Source organism: Peromyscus maniculatus, chromosome 17 (genome assembly GCF_049852395.1).
Source record: "Peromyscus maniculatus bairdii isolate BWxNUB_F1_BW_parent chromosome 17, HU_Pman_BW_mat_3.1, whole genome shotgun sequence".
NCBI classification, from domain to species: Eukaryota; Metazoa; Chordata; class Mammalia; order Rodentia; family Cricetidae; genus Peromyscus; species Peromyscus maniculatus.
This window is the reverse complement of record NC_134868.1, coordinates 31,997,950-32,019,557: the sequence shown is the minus strand read 5'-3', so window position 1 is coordinate 32,019,557 and position 21,608 is coordinate 31,997,950. Positions and strand designations below refer to the sequence as shown.

Below are 21,608 nucleotides of genomic sequence, written 5' to 3'. Positions count from 1 at the left end.
ATTGTGCTTGTACACATATAGTACATATATATGTATATGTTATAATGTGTATATGAATGTGTGTGTGTGTGTGTGTTATATGTGTTTGTGTACCTGTGTATAGAGGCCAGAAGTTGGCATGGAGTGTCTTCCTTGACATTCTGTATTGCTCTCTATATTATCTTTTGAGACAACATCTCTCATTGAACCTGGTGTTTGCTCATTACTAGACATTGTGATAACTTGGGAAAGACTCAGTCCCATAGTTTTCATTTTTGTAATGGTAAATAAATTAGGAAATGAATACTTAGTACTTTGATAAATTATTACAAGTAAGTGAAAGTGGTATGTTCCTCTTTGCAAGAAATGAAAAATGACACAATTGTCTATGTATTTATTCATTCATTTGGGGAAGAGGAAGAAATTACTAGATTATAGTAAGGATTATTGGATTTTATCATTGAGATAACTTGGAAAAGACTGATACAAAGTGACAGAAATTGTCTGGATGACAGATGATAGAGATTAACTGTAGAGGATACAAAAAAGACCTTGGTTGATGGAAATTGTCTTTATATATATGATATATATATATATATATATCATATCATATCATATCATATATCATATTATATTATATATACTTATTTTTTGGAGAGAGGGTCTCACTATGTAGCCCTGGCTGACCTAGAACTCCCTATATAGACCTGGCTGGTGAACTCACAGATATCTGTCTGTCTCTGTTTCCTAAGTGCTGTGACTAAAACTACCATGTCAAGCTAATGGTCTTTTACTTTAGAGAAGCTGATTATGTAAGTTTATCCATTTGTCCAAACTCATCGAACTATACACCTAAAATGAGTACATTATTATATGTTAATTGTGCCAAATAAAATAATTTCATAAAATTATTAATGTCATGTTGTTCTTCACATATAAGACAATGAGATACATATAGTAAGTATCTAGAGATAAAGTGTCCATGAGAATGTAAAGATAATTTAAAATGTTAACTATCAATTTATAATTTTTAATGAGTTGGCTTTCTTATTTTTATTTAGCAAGGAAGTTCTCCAAGATTACTTAATATTTTAATTTTTTTAATGGCTCTTTAATAACTTGGGTTACATTGTTGTCTTGTCTGGGTAGAGTACTCATGTAATTTCTTATCTCTTTTAGATGTGTGGTTTTATGGAAATACCAGTTTCTGTGTTAGATTTAATATTTATGAAATGCTTTAGATGGACTATTTAGTGATTTTTGTTTATTTAACCTAGGAAACTTTTGAGAAGAACTTTGAAAGAGAAACACACAAAATCAGTGAACGGAACGATGCTGATAATGTGAGTGTCATGTCTGGATCTTCCAACTTTGAACCTTTTGCAACAGATGATCTAGGTAAGCAGAGCTTTCTTCATAACCTTGCATATGACTTTACATCATGATCTCTTGGCAGTCTTTGGGTAGTTGAATAAGGAAATAACTAGGATGGATACAAAAATATCCATTAGTCTAAATCCATGACTCTTGTTTATTCCTTGACCTGGGGAAAATCATCCACTCCCTAAGCTATGCACATGCTACTGAAGTAGGACTCTTGTCGAATTGGCTACATTCTTGGGAAAAACAAAAAACCTTCAAATATGAATAATAAGAGTTTTGGGTTTTTTTTAATGGGATTTTATTTTTCCTTAAGGAAAAAGGACATATACTTAGTGAAAAATCCATGGTTTCTCCAAACATTTTCAATAAAAATATGAAGTTAATGGTTTGAGGTAAAAACTCAGATTTTGTAACAATCCCTTTACTTAACTGGTTATGCAGTCTGAGGCAAGCTACTTAAGTGCTGTCATTTCTAGGGTAATCTAAGGATTAAACAAATAACTGATGATGCTGTACATGAAGTGCCTCATTAGCACAATAAATGGAAATTCTTCCAAAGCTAATTCTGGGCTCGAGAGATGTTTCAGCAGTTAAGAGCACCTACATCAGATGGCTCATTACTGCCTATAACTCCAGCTCCAAGGGGACCAACACCTTTTTCTGGCCTCAGTGGGCTACCCACACACATGTGGCATTCACTTACACAGACACATACATATACATACACATAAATAAAAATAGGTCTTGAAAAAAGCTAATTTTCCTTCCTTGTGTTCAGATTTTTATATTTTTGAGAGTATGGGAAAAGATTTGCTTTTACATATTCTAGGAATATTTCTGTTCCAAATTCAGGTAACACTGTGATTCACTTGGACCAAGCATTAGCCAGAATGAGAGAATATGAACGCATGAAGACTGAGACTGAAAGTAACTCAAATATGAGATGTACTTGCAGGGTTGTTGAGGATGAAGATGGTGCTGCTGCCACTACCACAGTCAGTAATTTAGAAGGTGTGTTTTTAGAGTGATCAGAAGTCTTAATCAGAGTTGCATATAGAAACTCTAAAGCGAGCTGGGCATAGCTATAATCCCATCACTCAAGAGACTGTAGCAGAAGGATTATAGTTTAAGTCTAGTTTTGGCTACATTACAAATTCAGGACTAGTCTAAACTATATACTTGCCACTCTGTGTTTAAAAAAAAAGTTAAAGCCCTTTTTAATACTAGTGGTTTTATTACTGCTTTCCTTTGATTATAAGGACTGCTAAAACTACTTGGTTTTTCCTTTGTATTATTTTAGCATAAAATTATTATAACATTCTATAAAATATTATATGAATGTGTATATATCTCTGTATATAATATCATTGGCTTTTGCTGATACATCATTTTTCTTAAAAAGTAGAAACTCCCATTACTGAGAATCACATTTCGCCACAGCCTGTAAGTGACGTTTCTGCTGTCCCGTGTCCTAGAATTGATACTCAACAACTGGACCGCCAAATTAAAGCAATTATGAAAGAAGTCATTCCCTTTTTGAAGGTAAAAAGTAAACCAGCTTATGTAATTACTAACAGCGACCGTATATACTTCCTTGTAAATAGTGCTGCCAACATTAACAGGGCAAAGAAAAAAAACGTGCCCGTGGAATAGGACTGGGTGTGGTGTTGCACGCCATGCTAACACTCAGGAGGCCTCAACAAGCAGATCTCTGAGTTTGAGGCCAACCTGGTATACACAGTGAGTTCTAGGTCAGTTGAAGAAACAAATTGCTTTCTGAAATTGCATACTGTGATTTCATTTAAAAGAAGAATTTTAAAATTGCACTCTTTTCATCTAAAGTAAAAATTTCAAAAATTGGAAGTTTTAAAAATTGGAAATGAAAACATAGTTTGCATTTCACCCAGATATGGAAAACTATAAAAATGTGTTGCCATCAGGCTCATTTTAAATTTTTCTTCCCATAACTTTTTTAAAAAATCGTTTTTCCATACAGTGTATTCTGATCATTGTTTACCCTCCCTCATCTCCTCCTAGATCTCCCTACCAATCCAACTCCATGCCTTCTTTTCTTTCTCTTTATAAAACAGGCAAATAAACAAACCAAAATAGAACAAAACAAACAGAAAACACGAAAAAGCACGACTACACACCTGTATATGTACACGTGTATACATACACACAGAAAAACCATAAAAATAGGAGACCAGAATATCTAAGGTCAACCTTTGGTACCATGTAGTTTAGCCATCTCATTGTTAGTAGGAGAGTGGAATTTGACCTGGAAAAATAGTGACAGGACCTGTTTAATGAATTAATAGCAGAAAAGGAATGAGAACCCTGGGATTACTTGTTACAGGTCTACTTGAGACTGACCTTGAGAAGCTAACCAGGCTGAGGTTTATTTCATAACTGACGTATAGTTTTGGTTTTTTGAGACAGTTTTTAATATGTAGCCCAGGTTGGCCTAGAACTTAAAACAGTCCTCCTGCCTCACCCCCCAAGTGAAGCATACCACCACACTTGGTCTTCTTTCACAAGGTTTTTAAGGTGCAGTTAAGAAGAGATTTGCCCTAAGTGGCATTGAAAGCAAGTTAGGAAGACATCTAATACCTAGAGGCATTTTTAGTTCTTGGTATGGGTGCAGTTGTTGCTGATGGAGTTACTCGCAACTGTTAGAAGACCATGGCAACTCTTACAAGAAAAAGCATTTAATTGAGGGCTTGCTTAGTTTCAGAGGATTAGTCCATTAGCATGACGGCAGGCATGGCAAATGTGGTGCTGGAGTTGTTGAGAGCCCTGCTGATCCACAGGCAGAGAGAGATTGGGCCTGGCATGGGCTTTTGAAACCTGAACACCCTGTCCCCAGTAATCCTCTTCCTCCAACGAGGCCATGCTTCCTAAATCTTCTAATCCTGTCAAAGTGGTCCACTCCCTTCTGACTAAGATTCAACTATGTGAGTCTCTGGAAGCCATTCTTATTTAAACCACCATAGATACATACATAGTTGAAATGATGAACTATAAATAGGAAGATAGACAAATTGAAGGACTGGTGTGCATAATTCTCCTTAGTACAGAAGGGAAGTGATGGAAAGTATTGGAACAGGAAATTTCTTTTATTAGTCATTTTCTGGTGTGTGGGTTAAAATCTCCAAACTGTTCAGTATGTATACTGTAGAGACTAGCCACTGTTAGGGATCTTTCCAATGTCTCTCTGGAAAATGAGAAACTATGCAAGAGAAAGAAATTTTAAATTGTGTAGATTTTTTTTTAAAATAATAGTTGAGTTTATGGCCTAACCTACTAGGATTTTTCTTAGGAGCATATGGATGAAGTATGTTCTTCTCAACTTCTTACTTCAGTAAGACGTATGGTTTTGACCCTTACCCAACAAAATGATGAAAGCAAAGAGTTTGTCAAGTTCTTTCATAAACAACTAGGAAGTATATTACAGGTAAGAGTTTATTTGTATATATGTTACATCTATACCATTTGGTTAGGGTTCTATTGACGTATTCTGATATTATACAACTTATTCAAGAGCCCATTCTAATACTCATTTTGGATGGCATTTTAATATTCTCTTTATTTAGTTAAAAATTGTAAGAGGACCTTCTGTATTTTTATTTACCATGGCCATCTCCAAAGGCCTGTCATAACTCCAGTAATAATCTATTGGCTTGAAAGGGCTGGAGAGATGGCTCAGCTGTCAAGAGCACTTGCTACTCTTCCAGAAGACCTGGGTTTGGTTCTCAGCACCCTTGTCAAGGTGGCTAACAACTGCCTGTGACTTCAGCTCCAGGGGCTTAGGAAATTGCCACTCTGTTCTGTTCTGGGGTTTTTTGTTGTTTTTTTAAGGCATCTGCACACACTTGGCATACCCACATAGATACACACACATACACATGAATAAGAAAATTTTAAAACTGGTTTGATATTCTACCAATAAGAATAGTTCAAGACTGAAATGCTTAGAAAGCATGCTCTGATTTAATTTTAAATAATCTGGGAAATTTTCGAAGCTAGAAACCAGCCTCTAATTAGAGAAAGTTTTTAGAGCATAGTTAACTTTTCTTTCTAACAGTTAGTATGTGTTCAATAACTGGCATTTCACTCTCCTTATCGGTTCTATTTGAAGTCTTTAAGCTCCTCTCTCCCAGATAGTCATGACATAGGTGAAGGTTATGGGTTGCTGTGAACTGTGGGCATGCCACTCTGGCAAAGCGAATTACACTAAACCTTCTATTTGTTTTGTACCTGTTACCTGACTTCCTTTATTTCCTTCCCTCCCACATTGCCTCGCCTCTAGTAATCACTTTCTAACGCTCAGATAAACTGCATCTTTAAATTATATTAAGGTTGTGGTTCCCAGCTCGAGAAGATTTTGTGTGTCCCAGGAGGCATTTGACAGTGTCGTAGATGTTTTGTTTCATATAGCAAGTAAGTTGGGAGAGAGATAAGAAGGAAAAGGAGAAAGAGATGTATTAGGTAGAGGCCAGGCATGCTGCTAAACCTATACTGAAACAATTTTCTGGTCCTAAATGTCAGTAATGCTCAGGTTGTGATACTATTAGGTAAGTAAAGACTCCTTAATTACTCCACATAACAAAAATCATTTCCATTGTGATCACCTGAATATTTTCACAATGAGACAGTTCATTGATGGGTATTGCTACTCTAGATTAGATAGTACATTTTTCTTTCATCTTGATGGGAAGTTTTTCTATGAAATTTTGTCTTGCTTTCTTTGCAGAAGTTAAACTGATTTTTAGGTGAGGTACTATCACTTTACCTGTTAGCTAATTTAAAAGTTTGGTTAGATACTAATTTCCTTCACTATAATTTTCCATTTTGTTAGTATTAAGATTAAAGCACAAATTCAGTAATAATCTCAAAATTGTTCTGACTCTTGTTTAATACATAATTTATGAGGTATATAATTCATCAGTGATCTTGTACTTTGTACAAATAGGATTTATTAGCATATTACTAGAAAAATTATAAATAATGTATTCTTACAGCAATATCTGAAGTAGTAAAAACATTTAAGATAACTTATGGATAATAAATTTTTATAAATTTAACCAGCTAGCTTATTCCAAGAGAAAGAAATAGCTATTTTAGAATGTGTTTAAAAGAGAAATTATTTAAAACTTGTAATTTTAATCAATGTCTGTGCAGCTCTTCTAAGAAAATTTGACTACCTTTCTTCATTTCCTTCCTGATTTCTTTCACAGTTTCATGTCTATTAAAGAACAAAAGCTAATTTAAATATTACCTAGACTCTTTTCTGTCTTCCCCTTTCTTCCCTCCTTCCCCCCCCCCCCCCCCCCCGCTTTCCTCCATCTCCACTTTTTATCATGAACTAGACCTTAAAGTATTGGCTGCTGATTTTTTCTTCTGAGATCTGTTGAGAAGTTTGGGGTTGCATACATGCTATTTCTGTGACTGTATGATAGTGTTTCTGTGTTGCTTTCTTGGGGCAGTAGGTCAAGTGACACAGCAGTGTAGCTTACCTTTTCTCTAAGTAGCATAGCCCATAGTTTTGCAAGAAAGAAAAAGGGAAATCTTTTATATAAAATAGCACAGTTACTCATTTGATGATGCTGTATTTCAGCTTGAGTAGAACTAATACTTCCTTATAAATTTATTCTGTAGAAAATTTTCAGTGAAAGTGACTAGTTGGCTAATGTAAAGGAAGAAACTAACAATTTGGTACCATGTAGATTAGGAAGACAATTTATCCTCACATAGTAATCTTGTTTTACAGTAGTACATATATAGTCCCAACATGTACTCTCTGGGAACTTTTGGGAGACTAGGAGTCGGTTTTACTCATTTGTGCCCAAGAATTATATTAAGGAAGTACTATATTTATACATATATAGAATATACAGTGTATATACCATATATTCTTTTCCTTCCCTTGTGTATACTCTGAGTGAGGCTAGCAAGATGCCTGCTTTGTAATAGAATATTTTATAGTAATACTAATCTGTCTCTATATAGCCGTGGCTTTAGTGTTAAGTTTTCCAATACTTTGAAAGTATTAGGAACAAGGACAACAGTAGACATGCTAATGTAGACAAGGGGAGCCCCAGGAGGTCTCAACCATGTACAAAGAGCTAACACTGAGTGAGTAGATGAGGACATAAATACAAGTAACGTTATACAGCCTGAGCAGGTTCTGCTTATGTATTTCTGTATACATACATAAATGTCGGTAGCAATATAATGAAGTCAGAGTGAAAGAGCAAGGAGGGGTATATGGGAGGGTTTGAAGGGAGGAAAAGGAAAGGAGAAGTACATTAAAATCTCAAAAAACAACTCTGTGTGTATATATACACACACACATAAAATTTTAGGAATACTGTTTTTTTCTAGGCAACTATTATAGTTTAATCTTTTAAACCACCTGTAGTGTTTTATGCACAGTTGATGATCTTAAAATTATTTATTTTATCTTTAAATAGGATTCACTAGCAAAATTTGCAGGCAGAAAACTGAAAGACTGTGGAGAAGATCTTCTTGTAGAGATATCTGAAGTGTTGTTTAATGAATTGGCTTTCTTTAAGCTCATGCAAGACTTGGATAATAATAGTATAGCTGTTAAACAGAGATGCAAAAGGAAAATGGAAGCAGCTGGAGTGATACAGTCTTATGCAAAAGAGGTAACTTTCAAGTTGTGCTTGTAAGAAGAGTTGTTGTCAGCCTGTCAATACAGTTCTTGATTATTAGTAGTGAATAAACTCTCCTTTGACCTCAACAAGAACAGTTATTTTTCATAAAACCAGTTAGTCAAATTTGTAAATCAGTACATGGGCTACTTACTAAACTTAGTATTCCACCATCAAGGCGAGATCAAAAGTGCAGACAGGGATTGATGCTAACTGTGAATTGTGAGGTGTCCAGTTCACTTTCGTATTGCTTACTAAGAGCTCCAAAGAGGAGAGAACCATGATCTGGTTCCTGGACAGCTTCCCTATGATGGCTGTTGCCAAATGTCATTGAGTCTCTGAGAATATGTGTCACAAGGAAGTCACTTCCAGCCAACAAGCATCTGCCCGTTGGCTAGGGCTCTCATTTTTCATCTCTAGTTTTTCTGCCTTGTTAATTCATGACTGCATGTGATCCTGATCAGTTAGTTCTCCTGTATTGGAAAGCTTACTGGGCACCCCCTTTCCTTACCCTCTGACCACGAGAAGGGACAGCAGGCCAAGACCCAGACAGAGAAACCTTTCTAACTTAGAGTCTTCTCCTCAGTGCTCCTGGTTTTATTCTAGACAGAAATTCATTTCAACCATTGCTAAATACATAAGGGACATAAAGAACACCATAGTAGGTTACTGGAAAGAAGTCTTAGTCCGCTTTAGGTAGGCAGTCTCATGAGACTTTCCCCAGGGGCTGAAATATGAGCTAAGACTGAAAGATAGAGGAGTTCATCAGGAAGACTGGGGAAAGCTTTCCATAGAGATAAAGCTCAGTGTAGTGATTTTAAGAGAGGATAATATGAGGAGATGTGATAAAGTACCTATCTATAAAGCTAATCAATAATAAATTTTTAAAAAGAAGTGATAAGCTAATGGCTTAGATTGGTGTGCATCAACAAATAATTTTGACAGTTGAGTAAGTAACTCCAATGGTTTAGATGGGAATAATGACAGGCGACAAAGGCTGATTTACTGGCTTTTTTTATTAAGATTAGAAAAACTGGAATTACATAAGTATTCTTGCTAAATTCTACTTAATTGATTTGCTGTTAGGCCAAAAGGATTCTTGAAGGAGATCATGGCTCACCTGCTGGAGAGATAGATGATGAAGACAAAGTAAGTGCCAATTTGTGTCTATAAGGAATGCTTTTAGAACAAAACAAAAATTTTCTAATAATTTATTTATTATACATACAGTGTTCTGTCTGCATGTGTCCTTGTAGGCCAGAAGAGGGCTCCAGATCTCATTACAAGTGGTTGTGAGCCACCATGTGGTTGCTGGGAATTGAACTCAGGACCTCTGGAAGAGCAGCCAGTGCTCTTAACCACTGAGCCATCTCTCCAGCCCCACAAAACAAAATTTTAACAGCTTTTATCTTAATATTTTTTACAAGTATGTAATTAAATGTCTTTTCTTATTACAAACCATGGTTTTTCTTTTGGCTTTTTTTTTTATTTTTTGAGACACGTCTTCTCTGTGTAGCTTTGGTGCCTGTCCTGGATCTCATTCTGTAGCCCAGACTGGCCTTGAACTCACAGAGATCCGCCTGGCTCTGCCTCACCAGTGCTGAGATTAAAGGCATGTGTCACCACCACCACCCAGAACAGTTTTGCTTTTAAAACAAAACTAGATTGTCAGAAGTAATTCTTTATATTATTACAGAGTGGCTATTATTGCTATGAAAGCTCTACCATGTATACCTTTTTAAAACATTCCAAGAATTAATTATTTACATTGTTTACAGGACAAGGATGAGACTGAAACTATTAAGCAGACTCAGACTTCTGAGGTCTATGATGCCAAAGGTCCCAAAAATGTAAGATCTGATGTTTCTGATCAAGAGGAAGATGAAGAAAGTGAAAGGTGTCCTGTGTCTATTAGTAAGTTTAAAGGCTTTGAGACATAATTATTCGTAAGTTTTATATAGGTCACTTATAGTTTGTAGGGATGCATTGAGAATTTTGTCAAACTCTGGTTTTGAATCCCAGTATCATTTTGACTGAATGCTGTGCATGACCTGCTGAAATTGCCTTGCCATTCAGCACCAGAGTTTCTAGTGTGCACTGGTTTGAGTCCTTCTGATACCATCCATGTACACAGTACCTGTGTCACTCGAGATGCAGTTGACAGTCACCATCACTAAGATTGCCTGGGGAGATGTGGTGATGTACAGCAGTAGGAGACTGAGGTAGTGGGGTAATTGAAGTCCAGGAGTTAGTACCAGCAACACAGTCAGACTCATCTCTACACCCACTCCCCCTGAAGATTGATTTGTGAGTTGACTAAAATTTGTGTGTAATCAACTTAGATCTATCTAAAGCTGAAAGTCAGGCTTTAACTAATTATGGAAGTGGAGAAGATGAAAATGAGGATGAAGAAATGGAAGACTTTGAGGAGAGTCCTGTGGATGTCCAGACTTCACTTCAGGCTAACACCGAAACTCCAGAAGAGAATGAGCATGACAGTCAGGTATCTGTTACAAACCAGTGCCCCTCCACCAGGCCTGTGGTGAAAACAGGAGCCTTCTGAACACTGTCAGAGTGAATGCCCTTTCCAGTCTCATTTTCATGATTAAAATGGTTAGTAAAACTTAGTGTATTTATTTAGATCTGAAACATGCCTGCTAGGTGGCATGTATAATTAATCCCAGCACTCTGGAAGCAAAGGTCGGCAGATCTGAGGTCAAGGCCAGCCAGGGCTATAAAAGGAGATTTTGTCTCAAAAACAAAAAAAATCTGAAGCACTAGTTTTATAGTTAATAATCTTTTTTGAAACACTTTAATCTTTTTTATTACAAGTTGTAAAACTATAAGATACTTTAGAAGATATAAATTTTTAAAGTTTCCTATTTTTTTCCTAGTCACAAATTAAAATAATATATAACAAGCATAAAATCGTTTATTTCCTGCCTTTACTTTATCTAGCTCAAGAGGCTATCTATACCTGATACAATTTCTTCTGCTGTTTACTTCAGTTTTTTTTTAAAAAGATGTATTTATTTATTTATTTATTTATTTATTTATTTATACAGTGTTCTGCCTTTATTTATTTATTTATACAGTGTTCTGCCTGCACACCAGAAGAGGGCTCTAGATCTCATTACAGATGGTTGTGAGCCACCATGTGGTTGCTGGGAATTGAACTCATGACCTCTGGAAGAACAGCCAGTGCTCTTAACCTCTGAGCCATCTCTCCAGCTCCCTACTTTAGTTTTTTGAGTGACTGTGTGTGTGTGTGTGTGTGTGTGTGTTGGTTAAGTCTATGTTTAATATTTAGACTTTGCCAAAGTATATAAATATTTCCAGCCTCTGAACGAAGTAAATATTGTTACTGCTCATTGTACATCCCTTGTACAGATGTAGTGATGGTCTCCATTTTTATAAGTATTCTTTGAACATATAAATTCCTGAGTATTCTATCCTGTCCTCTAGCAGCTCTCTATACAAGCCTCTCCACAGAATTTGGTACATGAACTAAATGATCTTTCCTTCTGTTTTTCCCTTCTTCAAGTACTATCCCTTTCTGCTGCATTCTAGATTTAGCTCTTAGATCTGCTGAATAGTTACCAACCTAAGAATTTATTTTTCTCCATTATGTTCATCAGGTCTCTGTTTATGGAATCTAGTCCTTTGTCTTTCTCCTTTGTGGTTTGTGACCTCATTTCAGGGGTAATAAATCTGCTGGTACCCTTGTGAGAAAGAATGCATAAAAGGTTACATATTTAAAAAGTTCTTAAGTGTTGAAGGTATTTTCCTTTAGATGTTGATTGTACTGCTTCATCATCTTGGTTACAGAGCTGCTTTGCAGGTGTCCTGGGATTTCTTCATTCTAACCCTACATGTATAGCTTTGTCCTGTTCCCTACACTGAAAGCCTTCCACCCCAAAGAATTTGGAGTTTTACAGCGTTGTTGTGGTTTTTTTTCTGTTGTCTGAGTATTCGTTTGGTCTTCCCTATTTATAGTCTTTTCTTACATTTGTTAAATTTTCTTTATTTGCTTTATTTCTCTTCTCTCTGTGGAAATTATAGGTGGTAAAATAGCCCCTGGTTGATAATCTCATTTTTCTTCTCTGTTCCTTTTACTGTCCCATTGCTTTATCATTTTGCTTTACTTTCTGGGATGTATCCTAGGTCTTAATACTTGTATTACTTAGTTTTTATTTTATTTCAACTTTCCTAACTACTCTGTCTAAATAAACACTTTTAACGTTTTTCTGATTATTTTTTATAATGTCACATGTTTTCTTCTATACCTGAAAGCTTTAGATAGCTATCTGCTGAACCTTGGCTGTTCAAAGATTTATAGATACACACACACACACACACACACACACACACACACACACACACACACACACACACAATTTTGAAAAAATGTCTTGAGTTCTTTGGAGTTTCTGTGTAAGGTATTTTTATAGGCAGCTCCCTTTCTGATAGAAAGTCCCAGTTGTCAGTTTACATTGGTGCTTTCCTTGGTTTCTTCAGAAAAGGTTCTTCATTCTTCACCCTGGCATAGAAGTTTTGTTGTTGGCATTCTTGAGCTAAATGGGTGGAGTAGGTATCCCACCATTATGTGGACCTAAACTAAACCCCTATTTTCAGTGTAGTTTCTTTTACCATGTCTACCTCCTTCCACTTCAACCCTTTGTGTGAAACTAGTTCAGTTCTCTAAAAAATGTCATCTTGTACTTTCTGTGAGGTTGGACATGAAACGCTAGGAGTCGCCACTTCCTTGAAAGACAGACAGCTCCCCAGCATCTCCCTTGTGATGCTCCTCAACCCTGCCCTGCATTGTAGCCCTCCCTCGCATCCACTGCTTCCACTTGTGGGATGAATTCAGATTAGATTCTCCTTCTGCTACAAGCACTTGATGTGGTTCATCTTCCTCCTCTTTCTCACTTCTGCTTCAGACTTTCAGTTCACTTAAGGCTTACAATTATAGACAGCCTTTAATTTTGAGATAAGGTCCTGAGAAAAATATAAAAGCTTGTGGGATCTATTTTATTCTATCATTTGTTTTGTGCTTGTCTAAGAAGGAAACCTTTTTTTTTTTTTTTTTCTTTTTTTTTTTCTTTTTTTTTTTTTTTTTTCCTTTTTTTTTTGTGATATATATTTTTTATTTTACAATACCATTCAGTTCTACATATCAGCCATGGGTTCCCCTATTCTCCCCCCTCCCACGCCCTCCCCTTACCCCCAGCCCACCCTCCATTCCCATCTCCTCCAGGACAAGTCCTCCCCCGAGGACTGTGATCGACTTGGTAGACTCAGTCCAGGGAGGTCCAGTCCCTTCCTCCCAGACTGAGCCAAGTGTCCCTGCATAAGTTCCTGGTTTCAAACAGCCAACTCATGGAATGAGCACAGGACTTGGTCCCACTGCCTAAATGCCTCCCAAACTGATCAAGCCAATCAACTGTCTCACCTATTCAGAGGGCCTGATCCAGCTGGGAGCCCCTCAGTCTTTGGTTCATAGTTCATGTGAGGAAACCTTTTTTTAATTACCCATCTTTTAATTGTTAACTAAAGGCGCCTTGAAACACTTTAAGAAGACTATATTACATTTCCCTTTTTATAGCTCTGGGGTTGGACAAAAACCACACAGTAGTAATTACCTTTTCTATAGGGACATATATTTTTAGGTCTTGCTATTAAAACATATTTTTCTTTTAGGTGCTACAACATGATCCTGAAAAAATATCAGAAAGCACAACTGTACCGTCAGACCAAGAACCAACCAGTAAGAGTAAGAAGTCTAAATGACCCTAATTTTTACACTTTTTAAAATATTTTCAGTGTGCTCAAAACTAAAAAAAAGTAGGTTTTAATTCTAGGCTAATGTAAGTGTAAACACACTTTGGACTTAATGTCTGTCTTTGTTATCCTGGTAAATATTTTGTGTAAAAGAACAGTGATTGATTTGATTTTTGTTGTTTAGTTTGGTTAAGTTTTTAAAAACAGCCTTGTATAGCCCAAGTTGGCCTTGAACTCTTTATGTAGTTTGAAGATAACCTTGAACTTCAGATCCTTCTACCTCTGCTTCTGTCATTGAATTGCAGGTGCATGCACCCATATTGTGCCTCCAACTAGCAATTATTTTCCATTTATTTGTTTGTTTATGTATTTATTTATTTTGCGGCAGGGTCTCAGTCTGTAGCCTTGGCTTGCCTGGAACACCCTGTATAAATCAGGTTGGCCTCTAACTTGGAATATCTGCCTGCTTTTGCTTCCCACATTCTGGGATTAATGGCATGGGTCCCTTGCCCAGTGCAAGTATTTTTATTTATTTATTTTTTAAATGTGTGTGTACCTAAGTATGTGCATGTGTATCACATGCATGTAGTGCCCACAGAGGCCAGAAGAGGGTACTAGATCTTCTAGAACTGCAGTTACACTCCATTGTGAACTACTTGATGTGGGTGCTGGGACCTGAACTCTAGTCCTCTGTGAAAACAGCAAGTGCTTTTAACAGCTAAGCCATCTCAACAGCTCTCCCCCACACACACCTTCTTTTATTTATATTTGGCAAATATTTAGCTGTACCCAAAATTTATCCACAGTTTCTTTAGAGAAAAATGAGAGGGGTTTGTTTTAAAATAATACTCATTTTAGGGCTTTGGTCTTAAAAATCCTAATTCATTATTCCTTATTCACTGAAATCATTTGGCCTTAAGGAATTTATTTTAACATGTTCCTAGCTAAATCTGTTCAACTAAACTTGGGAGCCATGATAAGTAAAATCTGGATGGGGATCTTTGAGTCTTCATGTCTTGACTACTCTTGTTCATGGTACTGTCTTCCCTTAGTGTTGTGGATTGAACAGGTGCTTCATTTTTCTAACGTGGAGACTTCCTTTTGATGGCAGATGATCAAGACAGCAGCTCTCCTGTGAAACCTTGTTATCTCAATATCTTGGAAAATGGACAACCTTTAAATGGCACTACCCATAAGGACTCACTCACTCCTACTGATTCATCTAAACAGCCTGACCCTACGCCATTACCCTCAACTGCAAGTGAAACCTTAGTGCCTAACGTCAAAGAAGTGAAATCTGCTCAGGAGACTCCCGAGAGCTCTCTGGCTGGAAGTCCTGATACTGAATCTCCAGTGTTAGTGAATGACTATGTATGTAATGGTTACATTTCCAAGTATTTTTGCGTTTGTATTTCTGTTTATATTTCATTTTCGACTAACACATTGAGGTATAAATTTGGGGTATGGCAGAGAACTGTTCAACAGAGTCAGTATTTATATGTAGCAAGTCACATAACAGTATACTAGGAAATCACACTTATAATAAGAAGTACCTAAGTTAGTTTTACTCTGAACCATGATTTCATTTCAATTGAATAGCAAACAGGTTAGTTTGGGGATGTTTAGGTTACTTTTTAAAATTTTTTTTAAAAAGATTAATCATTATGTATACAATATTATGCCCACATGTGTCCCCGCATGACAGAAGAGGGTGCCAGATCTCATTACAGATGGTTGTGAGCCACCATGTGGGTGCTGGGAATTGAACTGAGAACCTCTGGAAGAGGAATCAGTTCTCTTAACTGCTGAGCCATCTCTCCAGCCCCTAGGTTACATACTTTAATATAATTTTTCTTAGCAAAAATGAAGCATCATATTTGAAACTTGGTGGGTACAATGTATCCCTTCCCTTTTTGTTGCTGTTTGGTTTTTCGGGTTTGTTACTTTGATCTGGCCATTCTGTAACTTGATAGGTAGATAGACTGGCCTGGAACTTTATGTGTTCCTCCTGCCTCTGCCTCTTGAGTGCTGGGATTACAGGTGTCTGTCACCTAGCCTTTGGTTCATTTTTTTTTTTAATTAAAATTGACTGTGTTCTTAAAGCTATTTTTCTTGTTATGACTTACAGAAAGTCAGAAAGGGAACTAAGAATGTTTCAAAAACATCAGTAGAAACTATTATAAGCTGCTTTGTTTTCTTGCCATGTACACTTAGACATTCAAAGCTCTGAAAATTAATTGATTTAGTCTTTAAATGTTGCAGCATTTATTTATTTTATGCGTATGTGTCTGAATGTATGTATGCTTGCGAGCCCATAGAAGTCAGAAGCGGTATTGGTTTCCCTGGAACTGGAATTGCAGATGGCTGTGAGCCACCACATAGGTGTTGAGAATTGAACCTGGGTCCTTAGAAGAGCAGCCAATAATCTTAACCACTGAGCCATTTCTCTAGCCCCTTTCAGAAATCTTTATTATATTAATTAGTTGACAGAGAGAGAGAGCAAGAGCAGGTGCAGGCATGTGAATGTATGCAGCACAGCCCGTGTGTGGAAGTCAGAGGACAGCCTGCCAGAGTTTGTTTTCTCATCCACATTGTGGGTCTGGGAGTGGAACTCAAGCTCAACAGCAAGTGCCTTAACCAGATGAGCCATCTCCCTGCCCCCTACCCAGCCGATTCTGATTTGTTTGTTTGTCTTTTGAGATGTGCTCTCTATTTATTCCTGCTAGCTTGCTGTAGAGAGCAAACTGACCTCAAACCCAGAGCTCTGCTTGCCTTTGTTTGCCTCCTGAGTGCTGTGTATGCTGTTCTGTAAACTGTATGTTTTTTAATCATTCATATAAATATGAATATATAAAACTCCACCTTATTTCTAGGCATGAGTGATTTAGATTTTGATACAGAGGCAAAGGTGTTGTGCTTTTTGCTTTTGTTCATTAACTATACTTACCTTCCAGGAAGCGGAATCTGGGAATATAAGTCAAAAGTCTGATGAAGAAGACTTTGTGAAAGTTGATGATTTGCCACTCAAACTGACAGTCTATTCTGAGGTATTCGGCTCTCTTCAGCTAAGCTTGTCTTTATAACAAATATTAGATGAAAGATTATACTTTTAATTTTCATTCTAAAGGCAGAGCTAAGGAAGAAAATGGTAGAAGAAGAACAGAAAAACCATTTATCTGATGAAATATGTGAAATGCAGACTGAAGAATTAGCTGGAAATTCTCAGATACTGAAAGAACCTGGTAAACCTTACCAATTTTAATTTTGTATTGAAAAATCATGATCACACCAGTCTAGTTTGTTTTTGAAATGTACTATTACTTCCTAGAAAATCTAAGAAGACAGTCTGTCAATTCAGCCGCTTGATTCTTTTCAAATTATATCAGATTATGTTCTCTATTTTTCAAAATCTTTAGTTTTAATAAAGTACTAGATGCAACTCTAATGTAAATGTTTTATGATTTCTTAATGCTTCAAATACATGTAATACATGTAATATCTTTCATCTCCCATGTAAAAAGTGTGTATTGAGATCCATTTCCCTTCCTGTCATTGTGTTCACATTAGTTTTGGGGGTTTGCCTTTATTTTAAATGTCCTTTAAACTTCTTTGTTGCAGAAAGTTAAAAAAAAATCATATTATTACATTATTAATTTTATTCAGATAAGCACAGTTTATTTTTACAGTTGTAGTAATTAAACCTTATACTTATTTCATACACACACACACACCAATTTCATTCTCTATGGATGTAATGGTACAACTTCTGAGCTGCTCAGAGTATTTCTTGTATCAAAACCAAAGCATTTTCATCTTGTTATTTTCTTTCAATAGTTAAAATCATATAAGATTTTTTTTCTGGAAATGAGATGTTGGACAGAACATTTAGATATATCAGAGTTTGCTTTTTAGCTCAGTTCTGCCCATCTGAATACATGGCGTCCTTATCAGCTGCAGCCTGTTCTAGGGGCCAAGCTACAGCTCTCTCTTCATCCAGCCTCATGTACTCAGGGCTTTCAAGGACATGTCTGTCTTCCAGCCACTCTTCTTTTGTCTACATTTAATCATTTTTATAGTTACTTTCCTTTTCTCTAGTGGAGTTTTTTAGAGAGAAAAATAGTTGCTCGGTCTCCATTCATGAAAAACAAATACTCATTCTGTGTTTTGCCAGGGAATTTGAACTGAATTCACACTTTTTATTGTGGTCTTGTACATAAAGTAAAGCTTTAATGGAAGAGACTATTAAAAGTAAATTTTAGTAATACTTTAATTCACCAATTTATAAAACATTAACCATTATTCTTCTTTTCAGAAACAGTGGGAGCCCAGAGTATATGAACTGTCTTCAGGGACTCATCTAATTCTCTTACATAGTCAGTGCATATAAAAAGACACTAAATAAATATCTGTTTTGATCTGTATAAAATGTAAATTAGTTTGACACTGCATTTTTGATGGGTGTGCTAATCTCTGCCTGTGGCAGTTTAAAACATCAGAATCTGAATCCTGGACAGATTCAAACCTTGACACACTGTGGGAATTTTCTTTTTATTTTATTATTATTTTGTTGTTATTGTTATGGTCTTGACCCTCACCCTTCATTGTGATGTTTTGATATGTTAACTTTAAAATGTAGTTTTAAATAAAGTTTGAACTTATCTGTAAAGTATGCTTTTGGGAAATTTTGTTGAATTCTATGCAGCAAATTGCTGTTTTATGTAACTTAACACTATTCCGAACCAGCAGTGGTCAAGAATTGGAGAAATACATTATTTACTCTAGAGCCCAGCCTTAGACCAGTCTTCAGAATAATGCCAATGTTACTGTGGTTGGGTCTGATGGTCTCATAATTCCTTCCTGGTCCTGTGTAAGGATAAAGTTGACTTTATAAAGGTGACCAGGAGTGGAGTGGTCATAGAACATGTTAGTAACCCACATTGTGTACGAGGTTTAGATTATGTTAGTACCTAGGACTTCACAAAATTATCTATTAGATTAATATTTTCCAGAGTTGCAAATCCTGTCTAAAAATTAACAAACAAGCATTATATAAATGTAGGGAGTATTTCTGTACAGACAAATAGCATTCTAATTAATTTAAAATGAAAACCCAAACTCTTTCAAGTAGGATAAATAGAACTAAATTTATGTACAGAACATTAAGACTTGTAATGCCTTTGAACAAACATGCCTTTTGAGATGATAATTTAAAACCAAAGCCTAACAGTTGGTTTTGTGTGTCCTGAGGGAGAGAAGCAAGTCAAGTGTTAAGGAAGTCTCTGAGCTCTTCATCACTTATAAACCAACTTTAAAAAAGTACTTTGTCTTCTGATTCCGTCATGCTTACCACCACCCTGATTGGTATTCTTGTAGAGCCAGTTAACCGTGAATAAGTCAGTCTTAGTTTTTTACTTGAAAAGTCAGTGTTAATTCCAAGTATCTACTTAAATTTGTTCAATAGTTGTCTAAAATACCCCATAAGAACTTGTTTGGTATTCCTTTAAAATTCTCACTTGCTTGATGGCTTAATATAAATGTCCATTCAGGGAATAAAAATGACAATTTCCCTCTGAGGACTTTTATTGTATTGTTATTTAATTTAAAGTAAGACCATATATCTTGGATGTCATTCAAATTTATTTGGAAACTACCAATCCAGAATCAAGGATTCTTACCCAGTTGGACTGACTTCAGGGACATTAGAACAATAATTTATATGTACAAACAAGTTGTATATTTTCCAGACTCAAAGAAACTTGATTTGAACCCTCAAGCCAGGCCTTACAATTGCAGTGCATTCTCCTCCTCCCCCTCCTTCTCTCTCTGCATGCTACAGTGGAAGAATTGGTTTAGATGTTAGCTCTTACCATGGTACCTATGGACTTCATCAAACTACTTTATTTGACTTACATTAGAGCTGCTATCTAGTCTGTTGTTTTCATATTTTAGTAGGTAATTTAGTTTTAAAATACCCAGAGATTGAGAACAGATAATGTGTGTAATATGTTTTTTTCTAGTAAGTATTGCTCAAAAGTTAATTAAATTAAGTATTCCTATTTGTCTTAATTTGTAAGTTAAAACTTTGGTTAGTGATAAGAGAGAGAGAAAAAATCCCAATGAGTAAGCTACAACTCTACAAAGTTAGAGATAACGCTATAATAATGAACTACCCAGACTATGGAGGTACTCTGTATTTTGTAACATTCACTTTGGGTAAATGCTTTTTCACTGTTAATAAATGTATATCCTACATATAACTCTGAATTGCATTTTTATTTAAATTGACGTACTCACTGCACTTTAGAATTCATTCCAGAATTGTGTCTGACTTGGCAGTATTTAATATTAAAAAAATCAGGCCATGAAAAATAATAATACACTGACGAAAGGTTTCACTGCAGAGTATTTTTCTTATAAAGAGCAGATTCTTGATTATTTCTCAGTTCCATTTTTTTTTTATAAATACCGTTGATATATACATAACAAAGAGATTGTGAGTTTGAATTATCTTCCCTGACTTGAAAATATCTGAGAGAATATAAATATCAAATATGATACAAAAAAGCCTGTGTGGACTTGGGGAAGCATACTTTTTCAGATTTGTTCTAGAAGAGGGGTGTTATTGTAAAATCACCTATCATTTACGCCTAATAACTAAACCCAGCATGAGACAGAGTAAAGCAGCCTTCCACCAGCTCTTCAAAGGAGCTGGAATTCTATTCTAGCTGCCTACCTCTGGCCTTAACAACAGTTGTAACCTCCAGGTCAATAGACTCATCCTCAGTGTTTTCCTGTTAGTGCAGAAATGGGTTTGAGGAGGACACTGCAGAGAATGTACTGATCAAAAAGGGCAGATTATCAAACTAGTGAACCCAAATGCCCGCCTGTTTTGAAACAAACACATGTGCATTAAATCGTTACATTTATCTATATGGAGGGATGCATGTGTACTATGATGGACATGTGGGGAGGTCAGAGGACAACTTGGAGTCTGTTCTCCTACCATGTAGGTCCCAGGGATTGAACTCAGGTCTTCAGCCTTGGCAGCAAGCACCTTTACCCCTTGAGCCTTCTCACTGGCCCAACAAGTGTGTTTAGTGCTGTGTCTTATTTGACATCCCCCAGATTGTTGGTTTCTAGGTTTTAAAGCAGTGGGATAGGACAAAGATTGTAATATACATTTTGCATCAACTTCCTGGTGACACTCTATGTTTTTGCTGCAAGGATTAAATAGGGCATCCAGGATTTTGTCAAGTCCTCCAAAGTCTATATTTCTAAGCCAGATATGCAGATTTTTTATATGAAAAAGGCTATAAAATTAATGAAGTAGCAGACTGATAAAGGAGAAATTGTGCGAACATGTTTGGGCAGAGGAAAAGGTTTATTTGTAGTTTTATTGAATAAAAATATTAAAGGCCTTTAATATTCTGCTAGCTGTCAATATCTCTTCAGTGGATTTTTTTCAAATCTATTTCTCAGTAGAAAGTGTAATGTCGAATTTATTTTAAAATAGGATTAAGGGCTAGAAAGAATGCTCAGCAGTTAAGAGTGCCTGCTGCTCTTGAAGAGGATTGGAGTTCAGTTCCCAGCTCACAACCTGCGGCTCCCCCTCTAAGGGATCTGATGCTCTCTTCTGGCTCCTGTGGACACTGCATGCACCTAGTACTCATAAACTCAGGCACATATATACATCTAAAAGTAAAATCTAAAATAGTAAGTTCAAGAGGGTAATGATGAAAAAAAATCACTAGAAAAAGTGAATGAAGTTTATCAGTATTAACC

General features: G+C 36.2%; 1 protein-coding gene across 50 annotated transcripts in view; it reads left to right on the top strand.

Moving 5' to 3' along the window:
* The window catches only part of Pcm1 (pericentriolar material 1), a 93,843-nt gene extending 75,351 nt beyond the window's left edge, over positions 1–18,492 (top strand). For 24 of the 50 annotated variants that reach the window (XM_042262778.2, XM_015990001.3, XM_076553478.1 and 21 more), the window contains 13 exons: positions 1,257–1,377; positions 2,215–2,373; positions 2,765–2,904; positions 4,685–4,819; positions 7,839–8,036; positions 9,129–9,191; positions 9,821–9,956; positions 10,385–10,545; positions 13,746–13,818; positions 14,938–15,197; positions 16,781–16,873; positions 16,954–17,068; positions 18,139–18,492. In XM_042262778.2, coding sequence (XP_042118712.2) covers positions 1,257–1,377; positions 2,215–2,373; positions 2,765–2,904; positions 4,685–4,819; positions 7,839–8,036; positions 9,129–9,191; positions 9,821–9,956; positions 10,385–10,545; positions 13,746–13,818; positions 14,938–15,197; positions 16,781–16,873; positions 16,954–17,068; positions 18,139–18,164 — 1,680 coding nt within the window. In that variant the 3' untranslated portion in view covers positions 18,165–18,492. The remainder of the gene's footprint in view (positions 1–1,256; positions 1,378–2,214; positions 2,374–2,764; positions 2,905–4,684; positions 4,820–7,838; positions 8,037–9,128; positions 9,192–9,820; positions 9,957–10,384; positions 10,546–13,745; positions 13,819–14,937; positions 15,198–16,780; positions 16,874–16,953; positions 17,069–18,138) is intronic. The other 26 variants (XM_015990002.3, XM_006996671.4, XM_042262777.2 and 23 more) reach the window with 3 other exon arrangements.
* The last annotated feature ends 3,116 nt before the right edge of the window (positions 18,493–21,608 follow it).